Below are 14,625 nucleotides of genomic sequence, written 5' to 3' on the forward strand. Positions count from 1 at the left end.
TCTTTTGTAATAGAAAAAGTGAGAAGAAATAAATGAATACGTATTATACATTTTTTTTCACTTGATAGTATTTTACTAAATAAATCATAAAATCGTTGAAAAAAATTCCTCTTTTATCGTATTTTCTTCATAAGACATAATTAAATGTTTATGCCTGTGTAGTTCTCTGATAATTATGTAATAAATGTCTGCTGCACTGACTGCAAACAAGAAAAGGCATCTTTACGGTAACGTGCTCAGTTGTTTGTTACTGGATAGTGGGTGTTTATTGCGCTCTGTTACACTCTTCTGTTAAAACAATCTTCTCAAAGTCTGTAAAAGTCATCAGGCTCCGCTCAGCTTTACATTGCAGAAGGATCTTATTCCAGACAGACGGACCGGGAGACATTCAGTCATAGATGGATAGTTGAGAAAGTTTGTGAACAAAGTTTTCTGCTTCAGCACGAGAAGAAAAGCTTTTATATATAAAAACTTGTGACCACCATGTGATCTGAGACCACATACCTCACACACACTGGTGGCTGTAACACATCCTCCTTTCGATGCGTTATTCTTCAATCCCTTGCTGCCCCATCATTCATGCACGGAGCATGGCCTTGCCTTGTTTGGTCTGGGCAGGGCGTCTGCTTTGGGCCGGTGAAGCCTCTGGTAGCAGGACGGAGCGTTGCTGAAAGTCGGTCTGCAGTGATGGACAGCAGCAGATCCAGCTGCACTTGTCACTGGCTGTCAAACCGGCTGTCTGGGCCTTGGAAACAAGAAGGGACAGGCGGGGAGGTGTGTGTGTGCGCCTGTGAATGTGTGCTCAGAGGTCAGAGGTTGCAGTAGGGAAGGGTGGGGGGCACTGATTGGGATGTCGTTGCTGCATGGATTGTGTATGTGTGAAGGAGAGAGCAAGAGAGGAGTGATGGGGGGGGGGGGGGGTGTTCAGTAAGCAACAGCTGAGCGGGAGCAGGTGTTACTGTACGTCTCCCAGGCCTCATGAATCTCCAACGAGACACACAATACAAGTCCGGTTTTATTTTCACTCCCCGCATTGATTTGTTTCACTTCTGTACACGGGGATTTGGTTTAAAGAAACAATCGATTGGTTACAGGTGAAAATGTCAGTGCTCTCCTCTTTAACCAGCTGTTTGTTTTTCTGTTATAGCCCCATTTTCATAACCGTTTCTATTTTTTTCTGTTTTTGATTTCTTCTGTTGTTGCAGGTAGCAGAGTGCAGAAGGTTGGAACAATGCCAGATTCACCTGCGGATGTAAAAACCCAGCCCAGGTCCACCCCACCTACCATGCCTCCTCCACCCCCGGCTGTCAGCCAAGCAACAAGTCGCAACGCCTCTTTCACCCCAGCCACCAGTAAATCAAGTAAGACTACTCAGTTTTGGGTTTTTAATCACTTTAACTTAATTTTAAAGGGTATTGATCACAAACTATTAAATCAAACATAAAAAGTTATCCTGAACTATATCAAATGGTGCAGTTTAACAGTTTACTTCAGTAGTTTTCCAAATATGCAGTTCTGAAATGTGGGTATGCACTCAATGTAAACAAATCCCTTTTATCTGCATACTTTATCCAACAAATGTGTGTGTAAACATGTACCAATACATCAGCATTACTCAACTTAACACACATTAATCATCAATATTGGACAAATATTACGTGAATTCACGTCATTGCGACAATCACCTTTAAACTGTGCACCATAGATTTATTTGCAAGCATCAAGAAAAGTACAATTTCTATGTCATGAATCATTTGGCTGTACCAGCAGAGTTCTTGCGCGTGCTGTGAGAGATATGTTTTCATGTCAGCAGGCAGTAAAACAGGCAGGTGTAAGAAAAAAACAGCCAGCTCTATCGTTAACCCATGTGTCGTTTCACACCAAGTGTTGAATTTAACAACAAAAGTTCGGCAACCTGGGATTTGCAACAGTGCAGATATTACAGAGCTGGCATGCATATCTAAGCATTAATTTAATAGCGACCATCTGGATTATAACGGAAACATTATACTTAAGTGAAGCTACCAGTAAGTGGAAGTTATGATAGCTTGTGTGTGCTTCGATCTAAATATTATTATGCAGGCTGTGGTTCTTTATTAGCATTGCCAGGATTTTATTTCACACTCACTTTGAATTCTGAGCAAGAGCCAAATGTTTCACAGCTATCTGCAACTCTCTATGTACTCTAATCGATAATAAACATCTCTTATGGACAGATTTGAATGAAACTTTCAGATAGTAGTCGTTGGATGCACGTGTACAGCTTTCAAAAGTTTGTTGTTGTTGTTGTGTTTTGCTCATCAAGACCGCATCAAATAAGTTTGTAAGCCACCATTACCACCTCAGGCTCTATCTACAGAAGAACCTGAAGTTAGGGATGCACGATATTATCGGCATGGTATCGGTATCGGCCGATATTAGCGTTAAAGCTAAATATCGGACATCGGCCATTCCATCAAAATAACTCGCCGATATAAAAGACGCTGTTTTTGTAAGGCAACCTAGTGACAAGGATGTCTGCAGCACCAGCACAATGTGATGACGTCGTGCGCACCTACTTGATCTGATGACGGTGGAGAGGAAGAAGTCAAAATGGTGGCAGTGTGGACGTTTTTTTGTTGTTGAGGATATTGTATTTGAAAAAATTTTTGGACTACCTTGAGCCTTGTTACATTGTCCCCAGTCAGAGATATTTTTCCAACGTAGCCTTACCCGAGTTACAAGCAGTCATTTCCAACGTCATTGAGAAGCTAATAGCCGATAGCACTTGGGTGAGTTTTACCACAGACATTTGTACAAGTGTTAGCCCCGTTAGCATGATTAGTCTTACAGCACAATGGATAGACAAAAACTTTTAACTTAAAAAGGCTGTCCTTCATGCACAAGAGTGCAGAATATCTCACACTGCAGCTAGGAACCTGGAACAAACCTCCACAAGTGAGACAGCATCACAGGTGACCAATGCTAATAAATAACATTCAACACTTTTCATTTAATATAAGTCAAAGTGCTATGCATATCATATGGCTTTTACTGAATATATGTCACCAGCTGTTACAGCTGTTACACAATTTTTGTAGCAAATGAGCCTAAATAAGAGGGCTATGTTCTGACAAAGGAAAGTATATTAAAAATATTGGTATTGGTATCGGTTATCGGCCAAATAAGTTTTAACATATCGGCACGTTGGCCAAAAATCCATTGTCCAATATCCTTACCTGAAGCTCCTTTTCTAAGCTCAATAGTCACTAAATGTGCCATGAAGGAGTAAAAATCATCCGTGTGTGTTTCTTCTTTGATCCTGTCAACAAATGCTCTGCTCACTTGTCAGGTGTGTGTTTCTGATGACATTTGTGTGTCTTTCGAAGTGAGTAACGTCCTTTCTGGTGGGACAAGTGTCTTGAACGAGTGGTGAGTTGTTTATCAGCGGGACAGGTGGCGGTTGGTAAAGGGGACATCAGGCGGGACGGCGTTGAAGTGTGCAGACTTCTTTTCTTCCCTATATAGCAATGACAGGCCGTGTTGTTTCACCTGTCGCGGCTGGCGGTCAGGAGCGCCACTCTCTCCTTGCAGCTCGCCCTAAAACCAGAACACAAGTGCTGGGATCACATGGGTTAGTCCATATGTGTTCAGGCCTTCAACCCGTGGATTAAAGCAACAAGCGTGCCTGAGAAGAACCACAGGAACTACACTAGTGGACAAGTAGACTGCGGCGTGGGCAAGATCCTGTTTCCAGATGGCTTTGTTGAACTAGATAAAGCAATCGAGGGACCACATATTGAAAATATATATCAGACAAATATTTTAGGAGACTTTGAGGCTTTTTCTTCCATTTCTGATTAATAGTTTTTAGCGTAGTTTGGTCAAAATGTTTAAATGTGAGCTCATGGCTATTTTTATCACCTGCCACCAAAAGGCAAATGTGGGCAATAATGTGTTTTTTTTTGTCTGTGCATGTATGACTATTTCCAAAATATTTCATGAACTGGACAAATTTCAATGAAACCAACAGAAAGTGATGATCAACTGTATATTTGCAACTGTTTAACCTTTGGAGTAAGATTGATTCAAGATGGCTGCCACAGTCAACTGAGCTTAAAAAACACAAACTGTCTAAAAGTCAGTCAGTTCTACTGATATTGTGCTAAAATTTTCTGTGTATGTAGCTGAAGGTCATTCATGAAACAAACTCCTTGTGCTAATCCATGTGCAGGATCTTTATTTAAATTGTTAACATTAAAGGTTGGAGTTAACGGCAAAATTTTTTTATAATAAGATGCTGTCTTTCACAACACAAACTCTGAATAACAACTATGTCACTTCTCAAGAAAAAAATGATTTATGTTTAAACCTCTGGCATGGAATAAGGAGGACAACATGCATTTCCTTAAGGAATATAGGTCTTTTTAGAAGCAGGCGTCCATTGTCTTGTTTTGTCAGTACAAACAATAATCTTACAAACCTAAGAGCTAAAGTTTTTGGCCTATTTTAGTCTAAAAGTTTCAGATTTTAATGACAAAAATTGGTATTTAAACTTGGTTTTTACTCATCACAAGATACTTGACTTAAATGTTGTTTTTTGTAGTGAATTTGTTTCCCATTTGAGGATACTAAAGTGCCTCTCTTGGCTCTCAGTTCATATTTCACTTATGTGTGAATTAGACTTTAAGCCTTTTTGTTGACTCGAGTACAAAAACAGTTGAAGTTCTGTTCCACAGTTGCTCACCAACTCATAAGACGTTTTAAAAGTAAAAAAATGATGCTTCAGCTGCATCAAATACCGCAAATGTTTGCTGTTATTGTAGGAAGATACAATCACTGATACAGATACTTCAGCATGTGACGTTCAATCATCGTTTGTTAATCCAGCTCACATGCAAATGCACACATATATACGTCTGCACAGTGATTGACAAGACAGATTGCAGAACAGCTTCATGGGAGAGGTCAAACTTGTGTGCGCGTGCACGCTCACGGGTATTTATGAGTTTGTTTGTGCCTGCATTAAGAAGAAAATGTGAGTGATTATGTATGTGTGTGAACGCTGAGACTATTCTGAACCTTAAAGCTGCAAATCTACTTTCAGCTGGTGGACATGTGCAGGACCAGATTTAGCAACACACCTGCTACTGGAATAAAACTAACATGGCCCACTGGACTATTTTTGGCATCTGTTTAATAAGTTCCCTCTTATAGTTGCATCCTGCTGAGTGAGTGAAGAGTGGGGTGGATCAGACTAATACAGGAGAAGATGGAAGGGCCGGAGCGGGTCAAATGGTAGCACTTGTGAGACAGCTGAAGTGGCTGCAAACGCTCGCAGCAGCGCCCAAAATGTTGCATCACTGCTGTCATTTTAAGCATAAACGCCATGCAAACGTGGTGTCAAATTTAAAGTAATTGGTGTTCATGTTATATTTAATTTGTCTTCTATCAGCAGGATATCATGACCTCATCACATTTCCAGATCTGTCAGCTTCCGAGCCAATTCACGCTGTGTCATATGCCTGTGTGTCTGCAGTGCTGAATGGGAGCAGTCACTCTCCTACATCACTAAACGGTGCTCCATCCACTCCCAATGGCTTCAGTAACGGGCCAGCAATGTCCTCCACCGCCTCGTTGTCCAACCAACAGCTCCCACCTGCATGTGGCGCCCGGCAGCTCTGCAAACTAAAGCGCTTCCTCACGACGCTGCAGCAGTTTGGAAACGACATTTCACCCGAGATCGGAGAGCGAGTGCGCAGCCTTGTGTTAGGCCTGGTGGTAAGCACTGGTTGTCGCCCATACAGGATTATTCTGCAGAATCATTGAACAGCAACAGTAACGTGAGCAGTTTAGTGCTTTTTTTTGTTTGATTTGAATTGTTTCGGATTATAATGATGGCTAATATGCTCAATGTTTAGCAGATTTAGATGTGAAACATCTTTTTGGGATATAAGGAAAATGTTGTAAATGTAATGTTGTCTGTTTTTGACAGAACTCCACTCTCACTATCGAAGAGTTTCACTCCAAACTTCATGAGGCCACAAACTTCCCCTTGAGACCTTTTGTCATTCCTTTCCTAAAGGTAAACGTTTGTTTTGCTGATGTTGTTCAAAATCATTTAAGATCCATGTCTTCTGATGTTAGGCCTAAAAGATTCTTAACTGTGGTTGTGTAGCATACTTACACTATGAGCAGTCAGTGTCTTACCTTCAGTAGATGGAAGGAATCTCACTTTTGAGAATCAACCAGAATTTCACAAGTAGGAGTCAAGCTCTCGGCTCCTCAGAGCAGGCGAATGAGAGGAGCAAACCTAAACTTAAAAAATGTCAGTACATGAAACAAGTTTCCACTTCATAATTTCAGAAATGTCTCTTCTTTGTCACTCTTTTCTCAACCAGAACAAGTGAAACACTTTCAAAATGACAGCAGGTGCCTGTAGCTAAACATGTAGCAATAACAAAAAATAGGGCTTACACACTAGTTGCTCATGGTGCACATACTTCTGATCTGAAGCATATGTCTTTATTTATAAGCCTACCTTGCAACCATACAGTGGCCGTGAGGTGTAAATGAAAAAACAAAATTACATTTGAAAAAACAGAATTAAGCCAAAGCGGAAGTGGCCAAAGTGGAAATGGCTGGAATTACATTTGGAATTACATTAAGCCAAAGCAGAAGCGGCCAAAGTGGAAGTGGCCAAAGCGGAAGTGGCCAAAGTGGACGTGGCCGGAATTATATTTGAAAAAAACTGAATCACATTTGAAAAAACAGAATTAAACCAAAGCAAAAGTGGCCAAAGTGGAAATGGCTGGAATTACATTTGAAATTACATTAAACCAACGCAGAAGTGGCCAAAGCGGAAGTAGCCAAAGTGGGAGTGGCCGGAATTACGTTTGAAAAAAATTTAATCACATTTGAAAACAACAAAATCGCATTTGAAAAAACAGAATTAAGCCAAAGCAGAAGTGGCCAAAGTGGAAATGGCTGGAATTACATTAAGCCAAAGCGGAAGTGGCCAAAGCGGAAGTGGCCAAAGCGGAAGTGGCCAAAGTGGAAGTGGCCAAAGTGGAAGGGGCCGGAATGGAATCACATTTGAAAAAAACAAAATTACATTTGAAAAAATGTAATAAATAAACATAATAAATAACAATACATTTTTAAAAAATAATAATACACTAAAACCAAACCCCACCACTTCCAATTTTGCTTAATGTAATTCCTTTTTTTTTTTTTCAAATGTAATTTTGTTTTTTCAAATGTAATTTTGTTTTTTCAAATGTAATTCCATTTATTCAAATGTGATTCTGGCCACTTCCACTTCGGCCACTTCCGCTTTGGCCACTTCCACTTCGGCGACTTCCCCTTTGGCCACTTCTGCTTCGGCCACTTCCACTTTGGCTTAAGGTAATTCTGTTTTTTCAAATGTTGTGTTTTTTCAAATATAATTCTGTTTTTTTCAAATGTTGTTCATTTACACCTCACGGCCACCGTACAACCATCATATTAAATACCGACAGTTGTAGGACGAGGGCAATATGTCTTTAGAAAGAGTTAAGTGCAACAGTGTGTGCGAATGTGTCGGACCTCCAGCGTGCGGTGATCCTTCACATGTGGGACATCGCAGCAAACGCTGCGTTACATCAAGCAGACAAGTTGAAGAGAGCTGTTTGACAGCAGAGTCACACACACACTCACACACAGACACAAAACACACAGCCCAAAGAGAGCGAAACACATGGTGGAGGAATGTGTCGAGGGTCCTGTCTGATCTCATCCTGCCTCCTCATCTATCACCCTCCTTCTCCCCCCTCAGTCTAATCTGGCTTTCTTTCACTCTCACCCCATCTGTCCATTGAACCACTGTAAGTTTTTAGTTTATTCGCCTGTTTGGGTACCTTGTTTCCTTAAGGTTGATATTGGTCCAATAAATCTATAATCCTTCCAGCAACAGCTTGTTTAATTCTTAATCGAAGATGTCTGTCTTTCTTCTTTTAACCACTGAAGGCAAACCTGCCACTGCTGCAGAGAGAACTGCTCCACTGTGCCAGATTGGCCAAACAGACTCCAGCTCAGTATCTGGCTCAACACGAGCAGCTGCTCCTGGACGCCAACGCCAGCTCGCCCCTCGACTCCTCCGAGATCATGCTGGAGATGAACGAGCACGGGAAGAGAAGGACTCCTGACAGGTAGCAGAAGAAAACACAGACTTTAGGAGTCCTTCTATGATGGCAGATTGAGATTTTTTATGAACGCCAAGTGTTGCTTGGCAGTGAGGTGAAGCTATAAATCGTCAGTGCAGAAGGCAGAGGTCTGAACAGTCCTGATGCCAGATTGACTCGGCCAGCTGTCTGAGAAGGTAGAGTGGGACAAAAATGCAATGTAAGAAAAGAAAACAGGACACTGAGCGGCAGTGTTGTGTGTAAAGGCATTCAAAACAGCGTGTTCATGAGGAGCATCATATTTTCGGGAACTTTACACTTAAAAAGATTGATTTATACCTAAAAAACCAGAGCATCGTTCAGTATGGTGACATTCAGTGCTGTTTTCTTCTAGAGCAGGGGTCTGCAACGTTCGGCTCTGGGGCCACATGTGGCTCTTTGGTCCCTCTGCGGCGGCTCTTTCAGGCTTTGACCAAAACTAAAATGAAACTAAATGTTATTTAAATTATTGCCAACAATGAAAATGGCTAGTTTTAGCAGATTTCCTGTCATTTTCAAATATGTGAAGAATATCATACCATACAATACCATTTCATTTATAGAGCATTTAAAACAAGGACAACCAAAGTGCTGTACAGCAGAAAACAAAACAAAGTAAAAACAGCATAAATAGTAAAGTACAAATACACAATATAAAACATCTGGACTAAATCATGCTAATAGTTTGTTAGCCACTTTAAGTCAACTTCCAGTCTCGCAGCGTGATCTTTCTCTCAATATCACCAGAATGTTTTGAAATATATTTATGACAAGAAGCTACTGAGAAGGAAAAGGTTGACTAACTTTGATAGCACTAAGAATAAAACACAAAAAACAAAGTCAAAGTAAATGAAAGTGTTTATTTTTCTTTGAAAAATGTAACTGAATATCCAACAAACTGGTGATTTTATACAGCCTTTAGCTTTATGCTCTAAGTAGGATATTTGATTCTTCAACAATTAAAATAACTCACATCGGCCTGCAGAGTTCAGTGTTTTAATATTTATAAAATTGTTAAAAAAAACTATATATTTTTTTCTTTCTTTACATTAATCTGGTCGTTTCTTTTGTATTAAAACTTAGAAAATATTGATAAATGTGAACAATAGTTTTACATTTTTTATTTTATATCACCCCATTGGCTGGAAAAGCCATTTCCAACAAAATTGCAGTGGCCCATGGGCCACCAGTTGATAGTGCACAGTTGTAGCGGGTTGTCCGGCTCCGGACATCGTAATTAGTAAGCAAAGTGACAAAAATAACTTATTTTATTGCAAAGTTGCAAACCCCTGTTCTAGAGTGAATGGCTTTCATGCAGTAGAAAATGGGGGAGGGGTTGCCTTGCGGTTAAGCTATCATACACCTGGATGCATAGGAGGCTTTTTGATCCACTTATTTTTTTAACCTAAAACCTGTCATCATTCTCAGCAACAAGACAAAATCAGACTATTTTTTTTTTTTATTTTGACGTGAACCTGATCGTTTTGGATTTATGAATTTGGTTCACACGTTTTAGGGGGGAAATACAAATTAATTTAGTTTCGTTGTTTGTGAGCTGAACTTTGAACTGGTTCCAGTGAGCCGATGAACTTGCACAACTTTCTTTTTGAGAGACACAATGGAGAAAGAAGTAAACTGATACTGTGACTAAAATAAGACAAAAAACAGCTGTTTTTTTAAATTATTCTCCCACCTATTCAGTCCCAATCGAAGAACATCCTTTTTCAGGCGTCCCCTCTGCCTCTCTCCGTCTGCCTGACCTGTTGCCCACCCCAGCAGCTGCCCATTTGTCAAGGATGTGTCCAGATGGTAATATCCGGAGCGGGGTGATGGGAGGTGGTGGTTTGGACAGGCTAGAGCATCCAGTTCAAACTGGCCGTGCAATCCCACTGTAATCTGCACACCTCCGCCTCCTGACGTCTGGCTTACACACAGCATGTAGAGCTCAGTGGAAAGGGAGGGAAGGAGCACAACCAACATTTTTCCAGCTGCTCCTCGCATTTGTAGGCTACGACAGATATAGCCATTAATAAACACATGAAAAATATTGAGCACACGCACACACAAACACACATCGCCCACGTGTGGCAGTATTTATTTGGTTTTGATCTCCGTGATGATAAAGAGTGATTTTCATCTGAATGCTTGGCTATTGCCGTCCAGCTAAACAGATTATTATCAACACTCCCGTTTAAACTTTCCAGATGGCTTGAAATCACAGCACGCACAGATACACGCTCGCCTAAAAACACACACAGACACAAATGAGTGTGACTAAACATCTGTCCAATATGCAGCCTTCATTGCCCCTAAAGCCTGGGGGTGGGGGGAGGACTTGCAATCTAAGAGCAGGCAGAGGGATATTCAGATTAAAAGCTTGAGATGTGGGGTGTACAGTTGGACTTGGTTTTGTTGGACACATATGGTATACAGCTGTGCAAGAGCTTTGGAAAAGCAGGGCCTTACTGTAACTGAACAACAAGCAGCTCTTATTCATGTGTGTGTGTTGTCATACACCATATGGGAGCTGTCGAACTTAAAAAAAACATGTTTGTGTTCCTTTCTTTAGCCTCTCAGACAGTAAGATCCACCCAGAGATGCAGTAATCTGTGACTCTCAGCCAGTGGTTTTGTTTTGCTTTGTTTTAAATCCGAGCAAAACATTTAATAAAATGTGGCTAAACCGCGAAGCAGAAAATAACTACTTCACAACCTCGTTTTTAAAGTTAACATCTGAAGAACATCTGTCCAAGCCCAGGAATAGACGTTGCTGCAGCTTCATCCGGCCCATGAGATAATACTGTGAAGAAGAACCTGTGAAAGCCTTCGTTGCTTCTGAGTTTGTTTAACAAAACTGAGCAGACTTTTCATGGCAACTTTAAAGTCAAGGCTGGAAATGGGCACCAGTGACCCACATGACCCAGAAAGGAAGAGCTGAGTAAAGTGGATGGATGGATGGATGGATGGATGGATGGATGGATGGATGGAAGGAAATAAAGTTTTAATATGTAGCCCATGTCTTTGGGAATAGCCATTTGTCTTTCTGTTTGTGTAATAAAACCATTAGATTGATTTATTAAAACTAGCATCTCTATCCCCAAAAGATTAATGCTTGAAGTCAACGTAATTCAAGATGGCCACCACAGCCGACTGAATTTAGAAAACACAATTACGGACATAATTCAGTCGGTGTTACTGAAACTGAGTTAAGAGTTGGTGTGGTAGTAGCTGAGAGTCATCCTCTGAGAAATGTACAATGGGCGAGCTCTGTGTTTAAAGCTTTAGCAATAAGTGTTTGAGTTTAGCAACACATCTCTTGAACCACCAGATAGATTTAATGAAAGTTAAAAAAGTTACAGCTGATCAACCTTAGCAAACACAAATGGCCATTGGTTTAATAGATTTTAAGCTCAAATTTGATGCGGCAGTAGCTGAGAGTCATTCCCAACACGTCAGTGGTGTGGTCTACGTTTTTGTAGTGGGTATACTGTGCTTAGAAACCAAAGTACACAGGTTAGTACAATGTAATCGTCAATTTATGCTGATTTTTAAGCATATTGAACATTTCCAAATCCCTCTGATGCTTATATTTGAATAAATGTACAACAAACATTTTGCAACAGTTGGTTTTGTATTCAAAACATGTTATAGAATTTAGAAAACAGTATCAAAGCGAAACATGTTCAAGTATTGAGTACATAATTATACAATAATTTGCTGGATAAGCAAATGTAATAAACAAGCGCTGCATACAGACAGATTGTTACAGAAGCATTTAACTGCTGTTTAATGTATCAATGGTATGCGCCTAATGATACTTCATGTATCATTGGGCACTTTTAAATGGTTATACTGAAATTCTTAGGTTTTCTAGTGGGTATTCTACGTATATCCGCAAATCGCGTAGACACAATACAATACAAATTTATTTATAAAGCACTTTAAAACAACACCGTTGGCCAAAGTGCTGTACACTAACACATACAAGCATAACAACTATGAACTCAACAAATACCATAAAAGTAATGAACTACCAAATCATAAAACAGCAAACGGTAACAACAATTAAACAACTAACATACCGTACCATTTTATTTATACAGCACTTAAAACAGCTGCAAGGCCAACCAAAGTGCTGTACAGACAAAACAACAGACAACACACAAAGCAATATACAAAATGAAGTAAATCAAAAATATAGACATAAAATCGATGCAGATAATAAATATGACGACAAACCAGTGTGGAGCGCACAGGTTCAAAACATTTCAAGCTGCGTTAAAAGCCAAAGAGAAAAAATGAGTCTTTAGTGCAGATTTAAAAACAGGAAGTGAGTCAGCTTTTCTGACGTGCAGAGGCAGCTCGTTCCACAGTTTAGGGACAGCGACTGAGAACGCTCGGTCACCTCTCAGGCTCCTGTTGGACTTTGGGACGGCCAACAGCAGCTGATCAGCTGACCTGAGAGCGTTCTGAACCAGCTGAAGTTGAGTCAGTAATGACTGGCTCAGACCCGCATAAAGTGAATTGCAATAGTCCAGACGAGTTGTGATGAAAGCATGAATTAAAATCTCAAAATGATGTTGAGACAGGAATGGTTTCACCTTGGCCAGTTGTCTCAGGTGATAAAAGCTGGACTTGACCACAGATTTAACACCACTGCAACACATACTCCAAACATTAACAGAACATGTGAGATCACACAAGATTGCATGAGACTGCGCCTAACATTGTGTTCAAGATTTAACCAGAACAACTAAAACGCACATATTTCGCAACATGAGATGATCTTATTTTAAGAGCCCGAACATAAAACATGACCGGAAATCTGGATCCCTTTAATGAATGTTAGGCTTCAAATGATTTCTAGAAATCATCTAAAAAATAAAAAAAAAATGTAATATGTAGAGCAAAAATCGCATGGAATTGAGACAATTTCTATTTATTTATTTAATTATTAACCTTTATTTAACCTGGCAAATCCCACTGAGATCACAGATCTCTTTTGCAAGGGAGGCCTGCGCCTTAAGACAGCCTAACATGCATGTTTTTGATCTGTGGGCGGAAACCGGAGTACCCGGAGAAAACCCACGCAAACACGGGAAGAGCATGCAAACTCCACACAGAAAGACCCCAGGTGCCACCGGGAATTGAACCCAGGACCTTCCTGCTGTGAGGCAACAGTGCTAACCGCTGAGCGGTCGTGCTGCCAATAATTGCCACAGTGAGACACCAGAAGAAAATGTCTGGAAAGATAATGAGTGCAGGACAGTTGTTACCTGATCGTTCTTTAAACCCGGAGAGTTATAAATAATAAAAACGGGCAATTTGAACTGATCAGAATGTGATCGTTTTACTTTACTGCAGCGTATAGTAAAGCCACTAAACTTTATTTTCCCTTGGAAAGACGGTGTTGGAAATACCCGGCCATTAAAATGGAATATGTAATGCTCTTCCCTGGCAAAACACTCCCACAGTTTTCACGGTGGTGTTCTGTGGAGGTCAGTGAAGAAAAAGATGTATAAAGTCCAGAAGCCTCCTGGTTTCTCTGTATTAACTCCAGCATACATTTCTTGGAAGCATCTGTGTGTCATGCTTTCATTCACGTGCATCGTCCCCCTTTTTAGGACCAAAGACAGCGTGGAGAGGGATGGGTTGCACCCGGAGCACCTGGCCAAAAGACCCTGCACCATCAGCCCCAGCCAACGCTTCAGCCCCAGCACTGGTCTGCCCTCTCACCCACCTCCCAACGGCCTCCCCACACACCCTCCCAACGGCCTGCCTCACCCGCCTAACCCCCAAATGGGACCTCAGCACTATCGCTTAGAAGACATGGCGCTGGCACACCAGTACAGAGACGCATTCAGACACAGTGAACACCGGGACACCAGAGACAGGCACCGGCAGACAGGTAGGACTTGATAAATCTATGGATCTACGGTCACACGGTTTAGTTACATGGACCAGAAAGGAGCTTCAGTCAATAGAAACAGAGTGTTCAGAACAAAGACCAGTTGTCAGTCAAGTGTGATAATCCTTGTGGTCTAAATAAAGACCACATGCATACATACCCATATGACCAACTGTGGAAGCCATATTATATATGGCTTCCATCTGCTTTTCTACAAGGAAGCAGCTGAGATTCAACAGAAAGCTGAAGTCTTTAGTTTTTTTCATGGTTAAATACAAACATCATAAATTTTTAAATGGCTTGAGCTAGATCATGTTATGTTAATTCTCTCGTAAAATTAACTGGTTTTATTCTCACTAGTTCAAAAGTATTAGAAATGTATTTGGTGAGGTCGTATCATTGGAGGAGAGGTGCAAGCCTCGTGGAAAGAGGGTGAAAAGCTAGTTGGGGCATTTTTGAGTGGAGTTTGGATGTTCTCAAATGTAGAAGTACTATATCTATATCTATATATATATCTATATCTATATCTATATATATA

The 14,625-nt window shown here is 40.7% G+C and overlaps 1 protein-coding gene across 1 annotated transcript in view; it reads left to right on the plus strand.

Annotated features, from left to right (window-relative positions):
• Positions 1-14,625, plus strand: part of cbfa2t3 (CBFA2/RUNX1 partner transcriptional co-repressor 3) — a 31,887-nt gene that overhangs the window by 1,442 nt on the left and 15,820 nt on the right. Inside the window, exons 2-6 of the mRNA XM_037689855.1 lie at positions 1,206-1,361; positions 5,519-5,760; positions 5,975-6,064; positions 7,987-8,168; positions 13,804-14,087. Of these exons, the coding sequence (XP_037545783.1) occupies positions 1,206-1,361; positions 5,519-5,760; positions 5,975-6,064; positions 7,987-8,168; positions 13,804-14,087 (954 nt within the window). The remainder of the gene's footprint in view (positions 1-1,205; positions 1,362-5,518; positions 5,761-5,974; positions 6,065-7,986; positions 8,169-13,803; positions 14,088-14,625) is intronic.

This window comes from Nematolebias whitei, chromosome 2 (genome assembly GCF_014905685.2).
Source record: "Nematolebias whitei isolate Nwh7 chromosome 2, NemWhi1, whole genome shotgun sequence".
NCBI lineage: Eukaryota > Metazoa > Chordata > Actinopteri > Cyprinodontiformes > Rivulidae > Nematolebias > Nematolebias whitei.